Below are 26,713 nucleotides of genomic sequence, written 5' to 3' on the forward strand. Positions count from 1 at the left end.
CTCCTTCTCACTGTCAGACCCTTCTATACTGTTTGCCTTCAGCGTGTAAAAGCTGGGCTATGGGAACTACTCCTCGCTTTGGCAAGTGAAGTGAATAACACTGATTATCTCTTCATCATCATGGCACCTGTTAGTCAGTGAGATATTTTAGGGCGCAAGTGAATATAAAAAAAATGGGCAAGTTTGACAAGGGCCAGATTGTGATGGCTAGACGACTGGGCCAGAGTGTCTGTTTCTGGTCTGCAGTGGTCAGTATCTATCAAAAGTGGTTAAAAGAAGGAACAGTGGTGAACCAGCAACAGGCTCATCCAACAGCCAAGTTGATACACACATAGAGAGAAGGCTAGCCTTTGTAGTCTCATCCAACAGACAAGCTACTGTAGCTCAGATTTCAGAAAAAGTTCATCCTGGCTCTGATAGAAAAGTGTCAGAATACACAGTGCATCACAGTTTTTTGTCTATGGGGGGCTTCATAGCTGCAGACCAGTCATGGTGTCCATGTTCACTCCTGTACACCTCCAAGAGCACCAACAATGAGCATGTGAGCATCAGAACTGGACAACAGAGAAATCACATTTTATGTACATCACATAGATGGCCTGGTGCATGGGCTCCACCATACCCAGGGAACATGTGACACCAGGATGCACTGTGGGAAGAAAGCAAGTTGGTGCAGGCAGTGTGTGTGAACCTTTAGGGGTTTAGTTGAGTCCATGCCTCAGTGGGTCAGGGCTGGGCAACAAAAGGGTGACCAACAGTGTTGGTCAAGTTACTTGAAAAAAGTAATCAGTAACTAATTACAAACAAAATGTAATCAAATGGAAAAAATCTTTTTTTAACTTGTTTTATCAGTTTTAATCTTTTAACTTTATGCATCAAGCAAAAATTTAATTATATCCAACATTCTCTGAGTTGAATAAATTAGTTTAACATTTAAACCTATTTTCTGCACATTCCAGCACATAAAATTAAATTTTTTTTGTGTTTACACTCAGTCTTTCAAATAGATGCAAGTAAAACACAGCAGAACATAAATAAAGTCAAAGACTCAGCGGTCCTGTTGCTCTATTTTCACCTATTAAGCAGCACTGCGGTAGGCGGAGGTTTACCCTGGTGCAGGTGTGCCGCGGTCAGTTGAAGAATCCGCGACTTTCTCTGTGAGTTTCCCATCATGTCATAGCGCACTCGGTACTTGCTTGGAAGTTTAGGGTTTTTTTTCACTGTAAAAAGAAGTTTTCTTCCCACGCACAACGGACACTAATGTAACGCGTTACTGCCCATCTCTGGTGACCAATACAATATTAGGCAGGTGTTAGTAAATCCCAAGTTAAATGTCATTCATGGAATCCCTGATTGTTACTTATCCTTACTTGACATGCCGACAACCTTTTAATTATGTTCAGCATCTTAATTTTAAAATGCTAGCATGTTAAGAGGAATGAGGTTTATGGGAGTGTTATTAGTTTTGAAGGCGTTTGATCATAAACCAAAATGATGGACATAACTAACACATGTCTAGGCTACATGGTAATCCTTGTGATAGTAAAACATTTTTGTCAAAGCTATAAACATCACACCATCTGTGGGACCACCAAAGATTTCTCTGTTGGAAATCCTGACCGTCTGCATGAATTTCCATCCATCTGGAAGTAGAGCAATTATTTCAAACGAAAAGGACCACTTTCAAAGTATAAACATCCTTTTTGACAATAATTCCTCATATTACGCACATTATATAAATACTATCAATAACTGGTACACACTCCCAAACAAACCCACAACAAGACAAAAAAAAAAAAAAAAAAAAAAAAAAATCACCTAGCTCCATGAGCTGTAATTACTCTCAAGTGGAAGATGTGCTGCTGTGCCCTGGGGCTGAAGTGTTCCCATAATAAGCCTTCATCAAGAGCCAACTGAAGAACAATGTCCCACATATCAACCAGCAGTCATCTCAGGGAGGTAAGACAAAAAAAGAGAGGTGATTCTTTTAGGCAAATGTTTATTCAGGTTCTTTGCTAAGAATTGTCAAAAAAAACAAACAAACCCAACACATATACACAGGCTTTTGTACCATTGTGATACATTTCAAGATCATTGGAACTACAAATGTAGTGTGCCATCATCCTGTTTCAACATGAATCTAAGTGCAGGTGATGACACACTAAAATATTCTGACAGAAGCAACCGCAATCCACAACTTGACGTGCTTAACAAGCTACAGCCTGCTTGGTGCACTTCTCCCCCTCCTGCAGTAAATTCCATTCCCATTCTCTCAGTGCACTGGGGGGATGTTAACTTAAAGAAACGGCACATGTAATCCTGGCTGTTCCCAGTAGTTCTTGAAATATGTAACCAAGAGTGATGAGTGGGAGTCCTGACCACCTAGCCTTCTGACCTGCGATCTCACAGCCTTAAGTACGCCACCTAGAAATGACAAGCACAAGTTTAGTAAAGAGTGAAAATCTATGCAGAAACTCACAACATGGAAAAATAAATGGAACTTCAGCATTTGGTCAAATTCCAGTTTGCAATGGGCAAGTGTACAGTTTTCTTTTTCTGTTGTTGGCCAAACCACAGATGTACTCAATCTCTACAGTCCACTGATCAGCTCAGGAGCACATTATCTGCAATTACTGTCTTCAAACAGCAAAAAAACAAAAAACACAGGTGGTAGAGATTTAATCAACTTCAAAAACACACATTCAGATAAACAAAGCCCAGAAAACAAATCAGCTCGCCCCATCCTCCCTCCATCTGCTATTCCTGGGTGTGTGCCTGCTGCAGACAATGGTTGTGCTCCACTGAGGGCTCTATATTGGGATGATAGATGAGGGCATTTGCCTCACTCAAGGCCCTGTCTTCTCCGTCCCTGTGCCAATGTCTGCTCACTGCTCAAGCGCATCAGTGGTAATTCATACAAATGATAAGAAATGGCAACGAGAGGTGAGCTGCTGCTGCTAAGTCCAAGAAAAAGGAGACGAAGCAGAGACAGACTTGTGATTGGAAGGGCGCCATCCCTCAGTGTGAGAAGCTGATTAAAACCACTGGTTTTCAGAACGTTTAAAGAAAAAGCTGCAGGTTTCTTCCCTTCTGCAACATTAAATTAAATGCTTAAATGTTTCCCCTGCTTGGACAAAACACGTACATTAACTTTTATTAATCTGTGAGATTCCTCATTTACTATTTGAGAAAATAACACATCTTTCAGAAAGACTCCACACATAATAGGAACCCTGAAATATGCAACCCACATGAAGAAAACAAACCTACCACATGCGTCAAATTCAGTCTGAGGGACTCAATGATTGCTCACATATAGATAACAAAGGTAAGCTGCCAGCATTACCAGTTTTCTGGCCCACAGCTTGTTGTTATTCATCTTTGGCATCAACTATGAAGTGGGTTGAAAACCTGGTAACCAAGTCGAGGTAAATAGATTTGACTTTTTCTTCCCCCTTTTAAAGTCACTTGTCTATATTGTTAGAATTTAAATTTTTATTATTAGAATTATTGGAATTTGAAAAACAAAAAGCTTCTCCAAAGTCTTTTGGGATGCTGACAGCAGATCTGCCTCATTAATATACTTAAGGGTGTTTTTGATCTATCAGAATTCAGATTTTATACATCATCGCACAGCAAATCCTTCAGAGTAATACACCTAGCTGTGGTGAGAGACCACCTTTTCTAGTTTTAGTTTTCATCTCTACACGACAGCTCTTTAGTTCAGCGGCTTTTACAGTTAAAGTGTGGGTATTAAAGGTAGTGAGACAATGACAGGAGCCTGGTTTAAGGAAGTCACTCGAGTAAACACGCTCTTTGATTCTTGGTGCCAGAGCTCTACTATCATAACACTCCAAACTTGGCCAGCAGCACTGAGGACATGTCTTTGCCTGTGAAGAACTGAAAGAGGTCTGGAAGAGTAGAAGGTGATGAAAGAAACACAGCGAGTTCCCAGCAGTTAAAACTGATAAATAAATAATAATGATGTGTTTTTCTTTATCGCTTCAGATTATAGCTGCTATCAAGTTATTACTAGCCCGAATACAGGATACTCTTAACCTGTCATAGAAAATGCCATTCATGAGTTACTAGAGAACTAAGGGATTTCATTAAAAAAAAGAAAAACTGGGGGGGGGGGGGGGGGGCATGTGAGGAAGTATAAGACAAAGCACTTCTTTAGAGTCTCATCTATTAGGTCTCCAATAAAGTTTGGAGGTAACCAACATATAATCAACTTTATTCATATCTTCATGTTTAGAACAGAGTCCAGTGATGTAAACATTTAACTGAGAACAGGGTCACACCCCCCGTGTGTTAATTAATTCCCTGTTCAATGAATCACTACGCGTGCAACTCGGATGAAGTCATTTCTTTCAAAGTGTGCAGCTGTGTTCCTGATGTGATGGCATGTGGACTGCAGAAACACTGCACGATCGATGGATCTTCCCGCTTCTCCATTGTTCAACACTGGATCACTTTTCTGTCTGAGCTACATGCCATCTCAGTGTGTGTGAGAGGGAGATTAATGAAGCAGAGGGGGAGGAGGGAGGCGTTGTCTGTTTGCAGGCTCAAGAGTGACACTCCGAGCTCGATCTACTTTACACCCCATTACGCTGGCAGGCCCAGGGACGCAAGGCGGGGAACCCAGCAGTCCACACATTCCACATGTAGCATAATAATGGGCACAGCTACGGTGCAGACTTTGATCTGGTCACACTGACTGAAATTAAACAAAGAAACTCAGATCTAGAAACACAACTGATTCAACACAGTTAGCTGCAAACAATGCTGTGGTAGTGATAAGAGGCTGTTGTGGTTGCTACTCATTCATATATGTTAAATGTAGGCCTGACTTGTTTTAATCCGATTGAACATTGTCTTTTCAGTCTGTAAAGAACGTTTCTTTTTTCATGGCACAGATTTTGGCATCATCACAGAAAAAAAAACAAAGGTGTAATTAATGACAATGGCCCTGTAAAAAGCTTTTTCACAGCGAACATTTTCACTTGTCATATCACAAGAAGTGCTGTCACTAATCACATTAACAATGGCTCAGTTCTATTCAAGTGTCCCAGTCAGCCTTGACAGGGTGACAGTGAGCCAACATGCACAATATCAGAACTTTGAAAGTGAGCTCAGTAAATGGAAGCCAGTGTAGGTAAAAGTTAGTAATCTGCTGAGAAGTTAAATGTAGGCACGACACATGAAAGAATGACTACTAACTTTAATGAAGTTTCAATTAAGCGTCGTGATAAGTCATTCCAAAGATCCAGCATGTGTACTCCCACAGTATATTCAGTAGTTACCTGTACTTGTACAACTATGACTTGCTGAAAAGGTCTTTTATTAGCTCCTAAGCTCAGCATGAGTGAATACATTGAGTTTTAAGAGCCATTATTATTTCCTATAGTCACACAAATGTAAGTACATGCTATGAGTCAGTAACTTGTAAAACCAACATTTAGCACTATTAACTTGCAGTGATGGTTTTCTGTATGACTTTATCAGTCTTGATTTTATCAATCATTGGGGAGTAATTTTGGTCCATTCTTCTTTACAACATTACTTTAGTCCATCACAGCATTTCAGTCAGGTTAAGGTCTGGACTTTGACTTGGTGACTGCGACCCCTTCATTCTTTTCTTTTTCAGAGGTTCTGTTGTAGATTTGCTGCTGCATGACCTAATTACAGCCAAGCTTTAGCTGTCAGGACAGACGACCTAACGTGGAATACTTTGGTATAGAGTTCATGGTTAACTAAGTGAGTGCTTCACTGAGTGCAGATCACGTGGCTGCACAACAAGCTCAAAAGACATCACCACTCCACCACTGTGCTTAACAGCTTAACAGGAGGTTCTTGTGCTGCTATGCTGGTGTTCAGTTTAAGGTAATTATACTCCATGTCATCTGTCCATTAGACACTGTTCCAGAAGTCTTGCAACTTTCTAAATCCAACCCATGCTACCATATTCTTTTTATAGACAAGGGACTTACTCCTTGAAACTCTTGCAAACATGCCGTACTTGTTCAGTCGTTTTCTAATTGTTCTGTCATGAACTTTAATATTTAACATGCTCACTGTGGCCTGTAGAGTCTGAGATGTAAATCTTTGGGTTTGTTGCAATTTCTCTGAGTATTGTACAACTTGGGGGTGAATTTGCTGGGAAGTCTACTCCTTTGGAAATACTGGCATTCTGTTAACACACTTAACACAATGCACCCATCTTCGTAGGACATGCATGCTTCAGACCAGTAAACTGCCAAAACTTCTGCCTTTATAGGCTTGCTTATCCTCTTACTTTCTATATAAAGAGTAGACGGAGCAAAAGTAGACTTAGTTTTTCTCAGAGCTACCTAAAGGCTTGTGAAATATCCATTTTTCAAATGACTACAGACTTTCATTTACATAAGTAACAGCAGGAAGTCAGACACAGGGACGGGACAAGAGAGAATCTGGTCAATTTTCAAAATAAAAGACCCAGTACAAACTACATCTCTGCTTCAAGATGTTGCTGTTACGATTAAAGCCATGCCATGAACGGAACACAGCTGCACTGGAAACAACATTACAGACACTACATATTATATGGTTTTGTAATATATTACCTGAAAAGTAGCCATTACATATACTGACCAAGATCATGAACACAACACAAAATTCACTTTATTTAATTTACTTTAAATATAGTCAAAATCTACTTTTGTCTGTCATAGCAGGTAGGTCCACATATGCAATACCATATCTGGCTGGAATTGAACCAGTGACCCTCCATTTGCCAAGTGTATGTTACTATAACTATAACAGTAAGCCTTTTACTCACTCAACAGTCTAAGCAGCAGAAATAATTCTTCAGATCATTGGTGGATGCCACACTACATGCTTTGATACTCTGTTGTGTTTTCAAACAGTGAGTCTCACATACTCTTCTCAGACAGTCTCCGGTAATTCTAGATAACCCTATGATCACATTACCTTCCCGTACTCTGCCGCCTGCAGCACAAGAGGCTCCTACTATCAGGAAATGTTTGAGTGTGTCAATTTATCACACTCTCTTTACTGTTACAACCGCTTCCACCACCAGACAGATACTGTGTCTCTTGTCTGGGTCGCTCTCTCTGCAACCTTCTCCATTTCAACAGGGCCCAATTTCCCTCCGCTCCACCCGCCGCTGTCATGTTGTTACCAGAGAAAGCAAAAATACTGCTCATTATTGTACCACAATATGTGTGTGTGTGTGTGTGTGCGCGCGCGCACCCGGGGGGGTGAGAGACAGAGCTGACCTTTTATTAGTGTCTCACCCTTAAGGATTGTGGCGAGACGGCAATTCCATAGTGAGGAATGTTTAAGCTTTAAAGACCACTACCCTCATAAGAAGGAAGAAGGAAAAGAGGCTTCATCTAAGTTTATCATTATGTTAGTGTTGATGTAAACTGGTGGACTTCAGTTTTTATGCGTGAGGAATGAAAGCAGACGAGTCAAATTCAGATCTTAGTCAAAATAATATAGCAGAGTCTTAAGATTTCCCTCCCAGCGCATTTCATTAGGGAGCCTGGGACAAACAGCAGCCATCAAAGAGAACAAAAGAGTGGGCTTCCTTATGCCTTAAGGGGATATCCTTATTATGGCATATGCCATAAGAGACTAGCACAAAATTGAAGAGCAGAGCTTGTGGAATCACTATAAAGTTTGGTAGCTAGTGAGGAGAAGTGGACAGGTAGCAGTTTAAACTAATCTTCATTTGAGGAAAGCAACTAGAGAACATATTAGTAGTAGCAAAGGAGGCTGGTAACTGACATAACAGAGTGTGGGGTACCTACAAACCCAGCGTCTGGGTTCCAGTAGTGCCCATGTATCAGCCACAAAGGGATAAGTGCTGAGCGGATTGTTTTATATGTGGATGATGGGAATTTAATGTGGTTTACATGGACAGGGCCAGAGAGCGATCTGGTCCTTTGCCATGGCATTTCCATTTCCTGAGCTAGGGGAAGAAAAAAAAAGTGTAAACATCCACTTGTAAATTCCCAAGTCTATTAGCTTATCTTAAAGTAGCGCTGAAATACCACAACCTATCACGTAGGCAATAAGCAGAGATTTGAGTGTGTGAAATTACAAGTTCCTAATTATATCTTCATCAGTGCTTATACTCAGTTCTTCAGTTCTCCACTGGTTCTCCAAGTCACAAATCAGTTGGTCATTGATGACTTTGATGATTATTTCTTTAAACCTTACCTTATCTGGGTCTCATCTTAATTATCAGGCTGTGTTAGAAATAAATGGAATATAAAGACGTTCACTTTCTTAGGTACACCTGTTCAACTGCTAATGAAAATATTTATTCAGCCAATCAAAGCATTCTGGCATTGAGGCATATATGCTTATAGTCACAGTAATCTGCTCAAGCTCAAACCAAGCATCAGAATGAGATTTAGAATGTGGATTTTGAGGCTCAAATCTAGCCTTTGTAATTTTTAGCAGACTTGTTTAAGAGGTAGGAGTCCCAAACTTTCTGAGAAGTAAGTGGAGGATAATGGCACTAATTACCCCATCACTGTTTAAAGCCTCAGAGAGAATAGACTTGTCAGCAAAGTTAACGCCTCCCGTTTTCTAGTCGCATGGCTTTCCTTGGCAACTCGGGCTAAATATACACATTTTGCACAATTACAGGTGTATAGGAGCTGAAATAAGGCTGACAAAAGAAAAGTCTTACATTTGACCCACATAATCCCTAAAGCGAGGCTGTTAACTGAAAGCTCTGAATCATGAAATTAATTAAGGCGGGATAAAAACACTGTCAAGCACTACTGAATAATGGAGAAACAAGGCGCTGTATGGAAAAAGGGGGAGCAGTAAGCAAGCGCTGTCAACTAAAACAAAGCCTGTGGTGCTGCTAATACAGCTTTTTACAAAAGGTAGAAAGCTAAAAGGTACATGAAGTTCCCTCTCTCTTTGCTTATGTAATAAAGATAAGCAACCAATGAATATGGCTTTACAATACATGGTAAACGTCTCACCTCATAGGACCTCATGCAACGCATCGACGCGGGAAGTGTTGAGTTGCTGTCATCCATCACTTGCAGCAGCTCCTCACACACCTTTAGTGGCAGCACCACAGGATGTCCTATGACACTGACCTCCCAACTAGTTACAGTGCTGAAAACACAGAGAGAAGCAATGATTTATTGTGACTGCCTTAGCATTTTACGACCAAAATGAAGTCCAGAAAAGCTACCGTAAATCTCAAGTTGAAGTGGTCGTCCTGCCATTTTAATTGACTAGTTTTAAACTGTAAACTGATAACCACATATCCAAACACATGGATTTATAACCTGTGTGAGCGCGTGTCGCTATATGTGTCTGTGAGGCTGATGAAGTGTGTGTTCAAGACAAGGACAAAAAGAAAGGGGAAGGGCTGAAGAGAGAAGAGGAAGAGTGATTGAGAGAACCAAGATTGATGGTCTGTCAGCGTGAGGTGCTGATCCAGTTTGTTTGGGTGACATTTAGCCGTCTGTGCAGTTTCTGAAAGGGTAAAGTCTCCTCAAAGTTTTGGCAGTTGTACTTAAGATGAAAGACAGTCAAAAAAAAAAAAAAAGGCAACTGTGGCTGTACTGAACCCCAACCAGCCAACATCATAACGCTTTGTAGGAGTTGATTAGACATTATGAACAAGTTGTGCATGTGTGTTTTTCATTAGACTCACTTTCCACATCTATTAGACCTCCTGTTTCTCTATTGTACCGGGACAGTGATGGTGCCTGCGACTTTCACTCAATTTATAATCAAATAACTGCCATTAGTGACAAGCCTAATCCACTTAGGCACTGGCTCACTGATTCTCTAGCCAATTATTGGCAGTTTTAACAACGCGTACTGCAACCACTGGCTGCACTCAACTGTAACCAGCTGTATCCTGAATAAGAGGGCCGTCATCCCGGGACTTCAGCTCCCCAGGCATAACATTTAATTTAAAAATGTCAGAGATGAGTGATGAAGGGTGAATGGTAAATTATGTGGGGGGGATGGAAGTGTGAGTCACACTGGCATTTAGCTTCGCTAAACTTCAAAAATTCAAATTGCAGAAATGGGTAAAATTCTAAAAAGCAGCCCACCAACGTGAAGCTTATTCTCTAAGAAGACGTGGAGTTCACGGCAGGATTAAACACAGAACAATTGAAAAGGGAAAAAAGAAAAATAAAGACAGACCCAAACTGGCTGGGCTGATGTTGCCCAATAGGTGACTGCAGTCAAAAATAAAGCATGTTTAAAACTGTTCAGATACAGTTTCACTATGATAAATAGTAGTTTCACAACCAGAGGGTTGTGACATGTTTACTTTAAGAACAAAATATCTTGTTTAGCCTATTTCTTGGCAAGTTTGCCACAACAAAAAAGATCCTTTTTAAAATAATCTTTATTTGTGATGGGTTCCTGTAATATCTGGTATCTGCTGAAGCCATGTTACATAAACAACATGTCAATAAAAAAGGAGTACGTGTGTGACACAATGAAACGCCTTGTCACTTTTGTTACCTTATTTTTTGTAATTAATATGGTGCACAAGCCACTTAATAAGCATAAAAATGAGAAACTGATGGATCAGCAGTAAGTATCGAGGTTTCTTTGGCGCTATATAAATAAAACTGAATTGAATTGAAAATCGCCATGTCCTCAAATGGCCACTTGAGGCATCTGCCAAAAGTGAGTAAAAACTGTGAGTAATAACTATTTCCCCATCTGTGACAACTCTAAGCGAGGTAAACTGTCGTATTAATTACCAGTTTCACTTGTGTTATATCCTAAATGTACAGAGTTTAGTGACATTAAGTGAAAAATGGCGGCAAATTTGCCGTGCTCACCACACTAACATAGCTAAGCAGTATGATGGTCCCTGCCTGAATCTGTAAAAGCATACGTGACTTACAACTCCACATTTTTGGGTGTCTCAGAATGTAGGAATTCAACTCTTAGCTGATGTACCTACTGGTCTAGGATGAAGCCTCTCTAGCTCACAACTCTTTCTCTCGGATATGGACTTCCTGTCGGCATGTGTATGCTTACTGATATCACTGAAGAAACTTGCTTTCTTGTTTACTCCCCTCTTCTACCCTTTTCTCAGGATATGGTTAAGTTTTGCTTCAAAGAAACAAAGACAGCAGCAGTCAAAATGGAGGCTTCAAAATGGAAGTCTATAAACCACTTAGTGATGTCACAGTGGCAGTGTTGATCTTTTATTTACAGTCTATGATTGCTACCTATAATTAGGTCTTAAAGTTAAGCGCCATTTTAAGACTGTGAGTGAGTAAATATAAATTGTGCTGACAAAGCGTGAGCTCTCCAACATGACTGCAATGTTATGAAAGGGTGTATTTTTAACTGAAACCGTGATCTTTTCCTAAAACAAAACAATCAGGACGTTGTCTAGACTTAACCACACCACTCTTCTTGTGAAAGGTTAGCTGTGTTTGTGCCTCAGCCTCCAACACTTGCTTTGTTTTTCTTTTGTTTTTTTAAATAAAGTGAATCACTAATATTTCTATTGAGGAGTGCTTACATGGGCTGTTTGAGAGAGTGTTATTTATTTGTAGGAGTTATTGGGTAAACTCGAGGTGGACAAAGTACAGCACAATAAAGAAAGGAGCAGATTGTTTTGAAAGTATGTCCTAGTCTCTCACTTCCCCTGAAGATGCATTCATAGCTTGTGTAAGAGGAATCAACTCTCTGTACCCATGCATCACTCAGCTTAACAGTACATTACAGTATTCCTCTTAACTCTTACTACTATGGCTGAGAAGACCAGCCTTATTTCTCCTTTGGGTTAGTGTTGTCTCTAATTATCGTTTCTCCATCATAACTTGTCAAAACGGATGAAACAACAAAACCTGTTCTGTTCTGCTTTCACTCTTCCCCGGCAGCGGGAATGAAAAAGGGAAGAAAGAGGAGGGTGGGGGGGGGGGGAAAAAACTGCTGAGCTCTGATTCTGTTGAAAATAATGAGGGTGGAAGGCTCTTCCAGTGGGGTGCTGCTGTACTGAGCATGGAGAACCACATGCAGCACATCCACCTACACTTCTCTAATGCATCACAGCAAGGCACACAGAGCCTCAATACAGTCAAAACAACATAACAACCCCTTATGCGTGCAACAAACATGCTGCTGACAACTTTGAGGCAGCTTTGATGGGAAGCTCATTCGCAGGATAACAGACAATTATATCCGAGCAGGGACCCTTAGAGCAACGTGTTCTATTAACACCTAGAGTCTGTTCACCAACAAAGTAGGCTTTCATCCCTCACAGTGAGCCAAGAGAGATGGTGATTGAGAAGGTGCGCAAGAGAGATGAAAGGATAAGATTAGGAGGAGGAAAACAAAGATTGAAGGGGAAGGGGGGGGGATATGTTAAGTGTCCTCTCTTACTCTCTCTGCTGGATGCCCGTGTCAGAGCAGGCTATGTAGAGGAGTTTCAGGGCTCTCGTAGCTCTGGGTGATGGACTGTGAAGAGCAGGGGAGCCATTGGACCTCTCAGTCCCGACACGTGTCTCCGGGACTGATGCTATGATGGAGTCGCTGTTCAAGAGCCAGAGCTGCAGGAGGAGCAGACAGGTCACTTAACACTTGAGACATATGGGTATATGTGATATGTGGGTGAGGAGTCACACATCACAAAGCAGAGAGATGATATACATTCATTAGTTTGATTTTCAGAAATAAAATGGTCTATTCTGGTACAGCTGATTCAACATGAAAGATGAAAATATTTCTTTATTCTGTAGGATAACACAGGTTTAAGTTCTATTCTCTAAGTTCAGTGTAAATCAAGGGTTACTACTGCAATATGATTCCTCATACTGATGTGTAATAATGGGAGAACAGAGGTGGAAACGTTGATTTTTCCAATCATTTTTTTCTCATTTGGAATATGCTCCTTTTCAGCCCAGTTTCACACAAGATTAATTATACTGTTACTGCCATCCTGAGTTTTACTGATGAGTTTTAATGTGCTGCTGTTTAATATCTGCCAAGAACACAACCAGAACACTGGAATAGTTTTTGGACATTTTTACTGTGAAAATGTTTCAACTCCAACATCAGGTAAAACTGAGAAAACAAAAACACAATTTTATGAATAAACCTGTTCACATGTCAGATACACATTTTCCACTGACATGATGCCTGATCTGGAACCAGCTGCACTCATTTCCACCAAACAAGACTATTAGAAGCTATGACAAGAAATTTACTAGCATAAGGAGTCTGTCCGCCACGATTTTCTTACAATGGATTAGGAACAAAATGATAGCACAACAGATATTATTCCAAAAACTAGAAGAATATTACAAAGACAGAACAGTGCATTGTTGGAGAAGAGCAAAATGCATCCTTGGGCAAGACAATAAACTGATTATAGCACCTTACTACTCAACTTGAGTATTCTGTGTTTTCTACTATAATCCTCATTCACAAAAATAAATAAATAACCCCAAAAACCTTATATAACCAAGCATTTTTATCTAAAATTTACTCACTCACTCTGTTGGACGCACCGGGGGAATGCTACACACGACACAATCACAGTCAATCTTTTTCCGTTTCTTAAATAATAGAGTACTTGATTTGTATTTAGAAGTCATTTATTTTTCTGATTATGCTGGGTGGTTCTTACCAACAGGAAGGCTTTTCCATCGGGAGTCTGGACAGAGAAGTGGTAGGTGCTCAATGAGTTTGACAGCTCCAGCAACCTAACAGCTACCGTCCTCTCCACAAACAGAGATCTGTCCAAGAGAGACACGATGTTCATTCACTTTACATATTCTGTCCTGAAAAGGCAACAGATTGGAGCAAACACTATCTTAGGAGATGATTCTGCCTGATCAAAGTTTACAAAAACAAACAAAAAAACAAAAATAAAATATGTCTGGTAAAAGTTGGTTTTTATGAGCCGGTTAATCAAATGATGAGGCCGTAGACGAGAAACGCTTATGTGCAGATTTTTGAATTATTCAGACTGGTGCAGTGGGAGATATGGTTATTAAAGTGTTTAATTCAGACCTAGACTGCAATCATTTTTGAAGAAGCCTGAACACAGTGCTGATATGCCTCATTCACCCCCAAGACCCAGTAAAATCCAATCAGCGGTGTGTCAGATACTTGAGAAAAACATACAAATGGACCTGAACTGATTTATAGTCATCGTACTGATTTTATTGTGAAGGGCTAAAAATATCCAACAGCAGTCATAATGATGAAACTATAGAGAAAGTAAAGCCTGACTAGAGCTTGTGTGACTCGACCCCCCCCCACCAAATAACCTGAAATGAAAAAAAAAAAAAAAAAAGGGATTATTTTCTATAAAATAGTGTAATTTAAAAGCAACAGATGCCTTCTTGTCATCTGTGGAATATGAGGTTCCATTTGTGCCAAGAATTCACATCCACACTGCACTGCAAACATTTTTCATGCTTTAAACACTAGTTCAGTTTTATACAGCATGGGACAATAACAAAGACAGTGCCTTCAGGGTGGCAATTGCAATAACGTAGCCAAAGAACGCACCGACACAAGATTCACAACAACGTGGATAAAATGAAAGGAAGCTCAGAAGTAAAGTTGCACTGGCATCAACAAATGTTCTGTCACGTGTTCAGTCGACATGTGCATGCGAACAGAATCTTTGGCACCGACAGTACCTCGTATGGATTTGAAAGGATAAAAAAAACAAAACAAAAACCTGCCTGTTCAGTGAAGCTTCTGGCTTTCTGTCTCCCACAGCAGGCTCCACCACCACCTGTGTGACGTACAGCTTCAGCGTTTCTGGAAGACACCACACGGGAGAGGGCTCGCACATGCTTGTTGAAATGCTGTTTATTTATAAAAACTTGCAACAATCATCCCCTACCTGGTGCGACGGCCTCTCCGAGCACTGACGAACAGCTCGCACAGGAGATGAGGGCCAGTCTGCGGCAAGGTTTCTGTGCACACCATAGATAGAGACATCCAGAAACGGATCACCACAAAGCAGCCACCTATAACTCAGCAGTTTTAAAATTTAGTAGCTGCTATAGCTAGGTTGGAAGACAGAAAAGGATGTGACACAGAGAGAGAATTACAGCAGCCCGATTGTTTTTCCTGCACTTTGTCTCTCAGCTTTAGTCATGCAGTTGTGCCTGTGTTGAGCGGGTTGTGTGGAGAATGACTAATGGACGAAGAGGGGGATCAATCTTCATCTGCACAGTCTGATTTTGCTTGGTCTAAGAAGAGAGTGTCTGGATGGATAGATGAATGGATGGAAAATCTACTGAAATCTTTTTGTACTAATTGCATAAACAGGAGCCATTTCTGTTGCACGTCCCTCACCTTTGGATCTTGGCTGTCCTGTGTGCCAACAGGACTCACTTCCTCAGTCAGAGTCTGCTCACAGCTGCCATCACGGGCTAACAGCACAAAGGAATCGCCCATTAAACAATCTTCTGCTCGGGGTAACAGTTTCTTGTTAGCAAACGGGTCTGGGTGACAACACCAGTCATCCACGATGGCGTTCCAGTTACCATTAGGGAGAGGAAGAACTCGCTTAAACACTCTGAAAAAGAGGAAAAATAATAAGAAAAAAAAGCAATTACAGTGTTTATTGTTCAGCAATATTTAAACACGGTGCTAATTGGTTCTTGTCTTAGTGAGAGGCGTTATCTCTCAATAAGCACAGAGATCCCAGAGAGCTGGCAAAAAATCAAAATACAGAAGAGTATAATTAGCTAAAAAAAAAAAAAAAATGATGATGATAGGTCATCCAACTACATTTTTTTTTCCCAGGAGTTTCTTAAATGTAGTCAATATCCTTCCTCAGAGCACAGGCACTTCCTGGTTGTAGCAGCATCTTCCAGTGGCAGCTCAAGGAATATGACAAAGACCCGAAAGAGCTGACCCAGGTTCCAAAGTCTCCAGATCCCACAGGGTGGCAAGAGGACAAGCTTGAGCCATGGAAATGGCTCAAAAGGAGGAAATATTTGGCCTTTAGTTGTAAAAAACTGGAACTACACCAGTTACTAACAATCAAACACTGGCTTTGGACTCTGCATATTATAATATTAATGTTGGTTTGGCCATATTTGGAAAGGGTGGCATGCCAAGTTAGCAGCTAAAGCATGGTAAACTGTAGGGGTTTAATGCACAAATAAATAATGGCTAATTAATAACAGACAAAAAAACAACAACATAAAAACACAATTTCACAAACCAAATTTAAGCCCAAACTTCTTGGGACAGCAAGTCATAATATTAGTCACATAATTCCAGCACAATAATCCAAAAGGCACAAACATCACAATCACAGCAGAAAGATGCAGTTGAGTGACTCGAATTAAGTGATGTGTAGCCTCGCGGAGAGCAATGTGCTCCACCTGTCACACACCCCCTGACTCCAGTAACCAGATGGCTTCATTTTGTAACTACAGAGTTTTCCAACTGGGGTAAATAAATGACAATGATTGTAAGCAACATTTACAGTAAATTGAGCACACATTACAGCTCATTGGATGAGTGGTGTTTACCTCGCCCTTTTCCTTTTTCCACTGTCCACTAACTTGTAAATTGCTGTTGGGTGCTGGAGTGGCAGGACCCAGAACTTTTGTTTTTCTGTTTGTTTGTTTTTTTTTTTAATAAATAAAAACACCTGGCAACTGCAACTGGAAAAAGACTGAAGCCAGCAGAGACGCTATGCACCCTAAACACCTAAAGCTACAAGATACTACTCTTTATTTTATTCCAGCCCAGTTTTATTACACAGAAGTCTTTTATGTGGCAAGTCCAGCCATTAATACCTGAGAGCAGACATATAAAATAGAACATTTTGTTACAAAGCACAATGAGCCATAATGCTGTGGAAATTATAACTTTTCATTTTGCACTGAGTTCTTCCCCTGATGTTTCAACCTTTGCTGACATCTTGTTGCAAAAAAAGAGAAAAAAAGTATATATATATGTTTTTGCCAACTTTTAGTGAGTTACAGCTGAGAAACATAGCCTGAGGGCAAGGGTCTCCATAATGCAGCTATTGCAATTTTCAGCATGTCACATTGCTGACCAGAGAAAGCTACAAGGCAATAAGAACAATACCGCTGTCCAGTCGAACCACCTCAAGGTAAGAAACACAATTGTGTTTTTAATGGCTAGCACAGACCTTTACATCACACAGACTCTATAACTCTAACCCAGTCAAGCTGTCAGCTGTGCTCTCCGCAGAGGCTCCCATCTAGGGCTGCCACGATTTGTCGACTAGTCACGATTACGTCGACTATCAAAATCGTCGACGACTGATTTAATAGTCGACGCGTCGTTTGAAACTTTGTACGATCACAAAAGACGCAGGAATAAGTGGCAGGATTTAAGAGTGTAATAACGGACTGAAACAGAAGATGGCAGCATTGCATGTACAAGGATGTCAGCTACCGTTAAACCCCGAAGAAGAAGAAGAAGAAGAAGCAGCTGTGTCCCAGAATTCATAGCGCGGCCCAGCGCAGTTTCCAACAATGGCGGCAGCTAGTTAGTTTTAATGTTACTCTTATTATTCTTTCTGGGTCACAAAATAAACGTTTAACATATTTTCAGGCGAGAATGTAGCTGTGTAAACCTCAAATATCTGCTCAGTTTATCAGGACACCACATATTTTCAAAAGCGCTCCGACGTTTTCGGAGACATCTGTTACCCACTAGCTCGTTAGCGAGCCGGGGGCTAGGCTCACTAGCGCCGTGAGAACACCGGACTCCCCGCAAATCGTTTTCAAACCCACCGCCGTCTTTTGCTACTCAGGTTAAATATATATGAGTCACTTAGATAACTTAAAATGTTATTGTTTGGCTTTTTTTTTAGTGTTTTATTTGTTCCTGAGTAAATCAGTTTGTCTGAGATTAAAGTTATAGTTTTTACACAGCTGAATAAACGTCAAGCAGACAGCTGATTATCAGAAGTGTGAGATGCTCCAGAATATACTCCAGTGTCCTGTTATATTTTAGATAGCAAGGAGTTTATTAAACTTCACCGAAACAATCTGCAAATTTCATTAAAATTTAATAAACTATCATCTTGTCTTTATTTTTAGTTAGCACAGACCTTAAACACTTAAAGCTGTAAGCTAATGATAGTTATATAAGAGCAGATGCTGCTGGTGCAATAAGCTGTAGTTTTACGTCTAATGGATGATGATCTGATTAGTCGACTAATCGCAAAAATAATCGGTGACTAGTCGACTATCAAAATAATCGTTTGTGGCAGCCCTACTCCCATCCATCAATTTTTCCCCTCTCTCTCCGACTATCACTCCTACAGCTGGGTCACGCCATCAATAAAGAATCACTCCTCTTCCTACACAGGAGGGAGTAAATAAAAACCCATTTCCACCAGTGCCCTTCCTCGTCCCGTCTTCTCCTCACCTGTCCTCGAGCAGCCTTGTCATGCAGCCTTGGCAGTAGAAACAATAAGCCTTTTTTGCCCGGAGCATCTTCATCATGCTGACAGAAGAATCTGTGGGAAGTGGGTGGGGAACGAAAGGCAAAAAACAAACAAACAAATGAGGCAGATTTGGTGAGAGGGTGGTAACCTTCTACGACTTGGCACAAAAATCGATGAAACACTGGGTGGTGAAGGTGGCTGGATAGAGAGCGGGCGATCAATCCGAGTTTGATTGGACTGTCACTGATGGGGCTTGGCTGTAAATTTCTGTTACAATGGCAAAAACAAACAGAACGCCAAAAGATGGGAGTTTGGGGATATTATGAAACGGCTTTGGGGTTTGCTTTAGATGAGTCCGTTCAAACCACTTAAAGGGAGCTTTCCTGGGCTGATGATTAGCTGCCTGTGTGCTGCTAAGGATCCTGAGAGGAAAATTTACACCTTCACTCTCTCAGATGACCAAGTGACTCAGCCCAATTAAATCAGAATAGACAGCAAGGCTCTAAATAGCTACCAAAAGACTTTGTTCTTGTCTTGGCACGTAGGAGCGCAGCTACTCAGAGGGAGGTCTCCCTGGGCATTACCTTCATCCATGCTTCGTTCCACGCTGATGCGCAGTCTGAAATGAAGCTCTTCTCCACACGATTCTCCCGCAGGTGTCGGAATGCAGGATCCCTGCTCGAAGGTGACTCCTGCTGGCAGAGTCAGGTACAGCACCCCTCTGGGAGTGCGGATGTGGAGGGATGAATCTCCACTTGTTATGGCCACATCTGCAGGCGTCTGGGCCACATCTTTCCTGAAGAGCAGATGGTTTGTAAGTGTAAATAAACACAAACTGTTTGGACTCCTGTAGAGGTTTTAAGGTAAAGACCCTACAATAACAGACAGACAACACAATCAAACAACCTCCTTTGAGAAAGCATGTGGTGACAGTGGGAAGGAAAAACTCCTTTTTACCAAGAAACCTCTGAGAGAACCGGACTCAGGGAAAGGCGGCCATCTGCTGTGACCAATCACATCTATAGCCCATATTACCATAATTAGTTAGCAACTTTGAAAAATTCATTTTCCAAGTAAAAATGATAACTATTTGGGATTTGGGGCTGTTGATAATATAACAGGCTTTCTTCACTTATTCTGACATTTTTAAAAGTCAAAGTAATCAAAACAATACTTTCATTAAGTCATGTACTATAATACATTTTCCTTGTATTTATGGTCACCGCATACCGCAACAAAAAGAAAAAAAAATAATTCTGGTGATCTTTCTTCAGGAGGGAGGCCAAATCATCTTTTGGAGCACCATTTGTCTTTTTTTTTTTTGAATGAAAGAAAAACTCCAAAGGCTGACTCCTTTTGTACTTTCTGTTCTTGTCACATAATGTGTACATAAAACAACCCATAAACTTCACACAATCCAGCATAAATTAATCTTTTTCCCTTGTTCAAAACATATGGACTCAGAATTAGCCTCACTCAGTGAGAAATGAGCGAGCCTTTGTTGCACAACAGAAATCAGGTACGTTAAATGATGAGAATTATATATGAAGTGGCACAGTTAGGAGCTATTACTATGAACACTACTGCAGTAATAAACACCAATAAAAACAGTTCAAAGTCAAAAGCCTGAGCATTTCCTGAGTCACATGGATATACAACCATTTTATGGACTTTTTTTCTTTAGAGGCAAACACTGGAGAGAGGGTAGCTCTGCTGTTACTGATCACAGGTCTGTACAGTGCTACATAATGTAGTTATATGTAAAACCACACAATTGAACAGCCTGTCAACCATTATTTGAATACTATGAAAGACAGCAAAGGACTAGGGCTCTTGTTGCTGAATTTCAAATCTCATTAGCCCCATCTAGTGGCTTTTGTAGTATATACTCAGGTGTATACCACCTCAAGGTAAGAAACACCACTTCTTAATACTCACCTCTTTTCACTGGCCATAGTATGACAGTTGGTTTTAATTTTTAATTATTTTATTGTAATTTTTTTATTTGCTTTTTCTGTGTTTTAAGCAGCATATAATTTTATTGTTTGATTTATGAATAATAATAATAATAATAATAATAATAATAATAATATTCTTTTTTTTTTTAAATTCTATTCTGTGTGTATAACACCAGTGGTGGAATTTGACGCTATCACTCATTAAATATAATATATTAAAACTTCAGTGTATTTGTGCTTTAAGTATTTCTATATTACACTGTCATCTATTTGTACTCCACAGTAACTTTAAATGTTATACTTGTTACCCTGAATCGCTAATCTGAAAGCTTTAGTATATACATATGGCAGCACAGTGGTACACTGTTGCCTCACAGGATCGAACCTCCTGGTTGGCTGGGGCATCTGTGTACAGGTTGCATGTTATCTCACTCCCTATGTTGGCTCTATCAAGGCACTCTGGCTTTTTCCATTAGTCCAAAAACATGCTACTTAGGTTAACTGTCTGCTACACCCTGGACACTCCTGTCCAGGTGTACCCTGCCTCTCGTGCTAGGACTGCTCAGACGGACTCCAGTGTCTGTACAACTCTAGGCCAGACAAACAGCTAAGAGAATGGAAGAAATGATAATGGATTATTCTAGATAACACTACCCAACATTATATAGGCAATTAAACTCATTCAGCCCATCTAACTAAAACATTAATGGATGGATGGATTATGATTCAATAATACATAATACAATTAACTATATTTTGATACTAAAATGTTTGCAGTTTTACTTAAATAAGATTATGAATTAGAGAACTATAGAAAACTGCAATAGAGTACCTTCTATAGAAGGTATAATAGAGTACCTTCTATAGAATAGAGTACCTTCTATAGAATAGAGTACCTTCTATAGAATAGAGTACCTTCTATAGAAGGTACTCTATTGCAATGTAACTGTAATGTAACACACGGATTTGTTACAGCACTTTTTCAGTTTCACTGGTTATTCAAAGTGTTAGACTTCAAGCCACATTTCTAACCACGCATTCATAGGGTTTTAGTCTAGACAACAACAATAAAGTTAATTCATTTTCAAAACACTATCTTACACGGGTGAGTTACTTTAAGCACTTACTTTAAAACGGCGTTTCACAGTACAATTTGCTACTTTCTACGATCGTTTCTTTTAAAGTTCTTGTTCTTTGTATTAATTTCAAATTCAAACATTAGTAAACGTTAGCGTATCTCGCTGAAACACTGAATTGCATTTAGCCTGCCTGCTCTCGGTGCTATGGTGAAGCTGTAGCATCACCTAAGTTAGCTAATGTTAGCTAGGCTTGCTTGTACTTGCCAAAGAAACATGCATTTCTGACTACTTGGTACTTACGATATCTGCTACATACTTACCCCACAATAAGCAGTCCACTCTGAAGCCTTCTCCTCAGCTCCAAGAAGACTCCAACTCCATGTGTCTTGGCTGGCACCTCGTTTGCCATTCGCTTTGTTTAGGAGGAATCCAGAAGAGATGACACGCTTATCGAAACACGAGCGTGGCTGGGTGACGCTAATCAGAAACACAGAATCCAAAGCAGAGTAAACACAAAACCCTATCTGCCTGATTTACCAAACTGAATGTACAGGGTTTTATGTTTATCCGCGGCGTGACGGCACCACGAGTACGTAAAACCAAGAGCAATAGAGTGACAAGGCAGGAACAACATCCTGTAAAGATTTCAAAATAAAGGTTAAGCGTTTTTAAAACACCACGCCCATAATGAACACCTTTTTTCGTGTAGTCTTTGGGTTTTAGGGTAAATTATCAGCTGTATGATTAGGAGATGATGTTTAAAGATTCTGTCTAATTCTTTTTATTTTTCGGCAGCCACAGTAGATCATCTGCCTCCCTCTCACCCTAGTCCTCTCACTACATTCATGAACCTCCTCTGAGGTCTTCCCCCTTTCTTCCTGCCTAGACGTTCCATCTTCAGCAGCCTTTGTGCAGTATACTTACTATGTAAGTATACTGCAGTGTTTGAAGAGTTTCAGTCAGGTTTCAGAGCTCAGCACAGCACAGAAACAGCTTTAGTGAAGGTTACAAATGATCTTCTTATGGCCTCTGACAGTGGACTCATCTCTGTGCTTGTCCTGCTAGACCTCAGTGCAGCGTTCGATACTGTTGATCATAATATCCTATTAGAGCGATTAGAACATGCTGTAGGTATTACAGGTACTGCACTGCAGTGGTTTGTATCATATCTATCTAATAGACTCCAATTCGTGCATGTAAATGGAGAGTCCTCTTCACACACTGAGGTTAATTATGGAGTTCCACAGGGTTCAGTGCTAGGACCAATTCTGTTTACATTATACATGCTTCCCTTAGGCAGCATCATTAGAAGACATAGCATACATTTTCACTGCTATGCAGATGACACCCAGCTCTATCTGTCCATGAAGCCAGATAACACACACCAATTAGTTAAACTGCAGGAATGTCTTAAAGACATAAAGACCTGGATGGCCGCTAACTTTCTGCTTCTTAATTCAGATAAAACTGAGGTTATTGTACTTGGCCCTGAAAATCTTAGAAATATGGTATCTAATCAGATTCTTACTCTGGATGGCATTACCTTGGCCTCCAGTAACGCTGTGAGGAACCTTGGAGTCATTTTTGACCAGGACATGTCCTTCAACGCACATATTAAACAAATATGTAAGACTGCTTTCTTCCATTTGCGCAACATCTCTAAAATTAGAAATATCCTGTCTCAGAGTGACGCTGAAAAACTAGTTCATGCATTTATTACTTCCAGGCTGGACTACTGTAATTCATTATTATCAGGATGTCCAAAAAACTCACTGAAAAGCCTTCAGCTAATCCAAAATGCTGCAGCAAGAGTCCTGACAGGGACTAGAAAGAGAGAGCATATTTCTCCTGTTTTGGCTTCCCTTCATTGGCTTCCTGTTAAATCCAGAATTGAATTCAAAATCCTGCTCCTCACATACAAGGTCTTAAATAATCAGGCCCCATCTTATCTTAATGACCTTGTAGTACCATATCACCCTATTAGAGCGCTCCGCTCTTGCTCTGCAGGCCTACTTGTTGTTCCTAGAGTATTTAAAAGTAGAATGGGAGGGAGAGCCTTCAGTTTTCAGGCCCCTCTTCTGTGGAACCAGCTTCCAGTTTGGATTCGGGAGACAGACACTATCTCTACTTTTAAGATTAGGCTTAAAACTTTCCTTTTTTCTAAAGCATATAGTTAGGGCTGGACCAGGTGACCCTGAATCCTCCCTTTGTTATGCTGCAATAGATGTAGGCTGCCGGGGGATTCCCATGATGCATTGAGTTTTTCCTTTCCAGTCACCTTTCTCACTCACTATGTATTAATAGACCTCTCTGCATTGAATCATATCTGTTATTAACCTCTGTCTCTCTTCCACAGCATGTCTTTATCCTGTCTTCCTTCTCTCACCCCAACCGGTCGCAGCAGATGGCCGCCCCTCCCTGAGCCTGGTTCTGCCGGAGGTTTCTTCCTGTTAAAAGGGAGTTTTTCCTTCCCACTGTCGCCAAAGTGCTTGCTCATAGGGGGTCATATGATTGTTGGGTTTTTCTCTGTATCTATGAAGCGCCTTGAGGCGACTTTTGTTGTGATTTGGCGCTATATAAATAAAATTGAATTGAATTGAATTGAATGTATGTTTCTGTTCTGCGTCCTGTTCTGTTTGTATATATGCTTTTATTCTGCTGCTGTTACAACCAAATTTCCCCTTGTGGGACAATTAAAGGATTATTCTATTCTATTCTATTACCCCAAACTGTACTCATTTCTAATCTTGTCCATCCTGGTCACTCTCCCAAGGAAAATCCTAGTATTTTCAGCTTTAGTGCCTCCAGCTCTGTCACAAATCACCTCTGACACTCACCTGAACCCACTCTACCCTGCCTGTACTCTTCTTCACCAAACTTTGTATTTCATTTAATTGAAATGAAACTTTTATTATTTCTATTTTTATTTATTTTACATTTCTTATCTTTCTATTCACGCAACACTGCCACTGCCCAATTCATTGTATCAATATGAATTAATGAGCAAAATCTAAATTTGGAGACGTGGTATAGTGTGAATTATAAATATTTTCCCTCCATTTTTAAACTTGCACTAGTGGAAATGTTTGTGTACAGTTATTAGAGGGAGAAAATGTGCTCTAAGGAGCTGTTTGGAAGTCAACGTAAGTTGTGTGTACTCTACATGCACAAATGCCATATACTTTGTTCAAATGATACAATACTACGCTTTTAATTTGAAAACAAAGCTTGCATACTTCCTGGATTTTTCGTCGTGACGGCTGGTGACTCCACAGAGCCGAGAGGCGGAAGATGTCCATGCGGAAGAGCAGTTGGACGCCCTGGGTTGGACGTACAGCTAATCTGCAGTGCAGTCTGGGAACTGTCAGTCGTTTAGCTTTGTATCTGTGGCTCTGGGAGCTCACCGATGCGCTCGCCGCTGTTATATTCACACAGCAACCCTAAGAGAAAAAAAAAGAATATGTAGAATATAATTGCCTATTGTCTGCTTCCAAAGCCATCTTGTCAACGGGTCTGATTTGTTGTTCGCATGAACGGCTGATACAGTAGCCGGGCCCATCATTTAAAACAACCTGCTACCAACATTAGCTAGCTTTCGACTCATTATTGATGCTGTCAGCTGGGTTTTCCTCGTTTAACGGGATACACGAATGAATGACAGTCGTTTGTCAGTGCCCTACAAAGGTAAGCTTCTTATGTGTTCTTCAATTTCAACGTTATAAAGTGTCACACGACCTGCGCTGGCTGAAATAACCTCACCTGGCTAATGACGTTGTGGCTGCAAGCAGGAATGTTACTGTAACAGGCAGTAACGGTACTGGGGTTAGTTATAATGTTTCGGGAATATTCCGTGTGTAAAAGGGTAGTTATTCAGGTAGCATTACGTTGTCATACTTTGGTAGCAGCAACCATCGCACAGGAGAGAGGTACTGCTCCACTGTGGGGGTGTTGTTGTTGTTTTCATTGCTGAAAGCTGTACTGAAGTCTGAGAGCACAGCTGCCAGGTTTCAGAGCTAGCTCCTTATCGTAACTTTACATTTCCCTGAAATTTAAACTACACAGCCACCTCAGCCCAAGTGAAAGTTTGCTTCTCCTAGGTGGAGAAAAACGGCTATACTTGGTTCGTTTTTTTACGGAGGGCATTTTGACGTGACGTCAGAAGAAACACAGGTGTGATTAATAACATTAATTAGTAATGACCGCATTGTGGAGGAAGGCTCACCGATACGCCTATATTGCTACTTGTGTCACGATCCCTCCTCTAACAAGACAAGAGGGCCTGGTCTAGAAAAAGTCTGTGGCTTTAAACCCACTATAGATGTAAATAAACAAGTGCAGATAGCCATATAGTACACATGTAATATGTGACTTGTCTAACATCAGTTTCTCCCACTGATTCCACTTGTCACTTTTAGCTGCTACACTACAAATTTCAGAGGAAAAAACACAGGATGTCACTCAGAAGATGAGTATTATTGCGCAGGTATTGGCATATTGCAGTGTTATTAGTGTATACAGCTTTGTCAGCATATGTATAAATGTGTATACTGACGACATTGTTGTTTTACATTTTTTCCAAACTATTCAGATTAGTTATATGATGAATGTGTGCGTCAGATGCATTCATATCCAAATTTAAGTAGAGTGTGATCAGCAGCTTTGGTGTATTCTAAGAAAGAGGGGATGCGCTTATTAATGTTGCGATGCATTTTGAATGTTATTAGGGTTTTTAGGAATTTTTATGTATAAAATGCCATATAAAGAGAAGGGAATTTTCCCCAGTCTAACAGTATTTATGGATTTAATGGTGGTTTGTCAGCCTGTATAGTGCTTTGTAACACAGGGAGCAGACCTGACAGCTGCTTGTGTGTAAACAAAAGGCCATTTCACGGTTAGGCCGTTACTCATAAATTTCTAGTCAGACTCATCCCTCTCCTGTTAACCAGCCTCAGGAATCTGCTTATTGGAACCCCATTCCTTTTAGACAATAGGATTTCTTGAACTATTGCCTTGTAGGACTCACAGCAGCAGCGTCATCTCCTTCTCTAAACTCTGCAGATGTTTGTGGGAAGGTCACCGTGTCTGCTGCCGTGTTTCATTCCTAAGAGTAAATACGATAATGGCTACTCATGTCAGACTGATTCGATAAAATGGCTCCAGCTCCACTCTGGAGCTATCTGAACATTTAATTGATACTGCAGGCTCAGGCTTCTTGTTTCATGATAAGGCACGCAGAGGAT

The 26,713-nt window shown here is 40.5% G+C and overlaps 2 protein-coding genes across 3 annotated transcripts in view; one reads left to right on the plus strand and one right to left on the minus strand.

Annotated features, from left to right (window-relative positions):
• Positions 1-1,982: 1,982 nt before the first annotated feature.
• On the minus strand, positions 1,983-22,110 carry ube3d (ubiquitin protein ligase E3D). The gene is made up of 10 exons (XM_082550985.1): positions 21,794-22,110; positions 19,021-19,232; positions 18,418-18,508; positions 15,349-15,571; positions 14,891-14,963; positions 14,727-14,805; positions 13,658-13,766; positions 12,412-12,578; positions 9,012-9,150; positions 1,983-2,424 (listed from the first exon to the last, which is right to left on the minus strand). Exons 1-10 carry the CDS (start codon positions 21,880-21,882, stop codon positions 2,404-2,406), a joined length of 1,203 nt encoding a protein of 400 aa, XP_082407111.1. The 5' UTR covers positions 21,883-22,110; the 3' UTR covers positions 1,983-2,403.
• Positions 22,111-24,906: 2,796 nt separating this feature from the next.
• The window catches only part of dop1a (DOP1 leucine zipper like protein A), a 30,832-nt gene continuing 29,025 nt past the window's right edge, over positions 24,907-26,713 (plus strand). For both annotated transcript variants that reach the window (XM_082551461.1, XM_082551462.1), the window contains exon 1: positions 24,907-25,157. The gene's annotated coding sequence lies outside the window, so the exon portion shown is untranslated. The remainder of the gene's footprint in view (positions 25,158-26,713) is intronic.

The sequence above is a fragment of the Aulonocara stuartgranti genome (assembly GCF_965226115.1).
Source record: "Aulonocara stuartgranti genome assembly, chromosome: 11".
NCBI classification, from domain to species: domain Eukaryota; kingdom Metazoa; phylum Chordata; class Actinopteri; order Cichliformes; family Cichlidae; genus Aulonocara; species Aulonocara stuartgranti.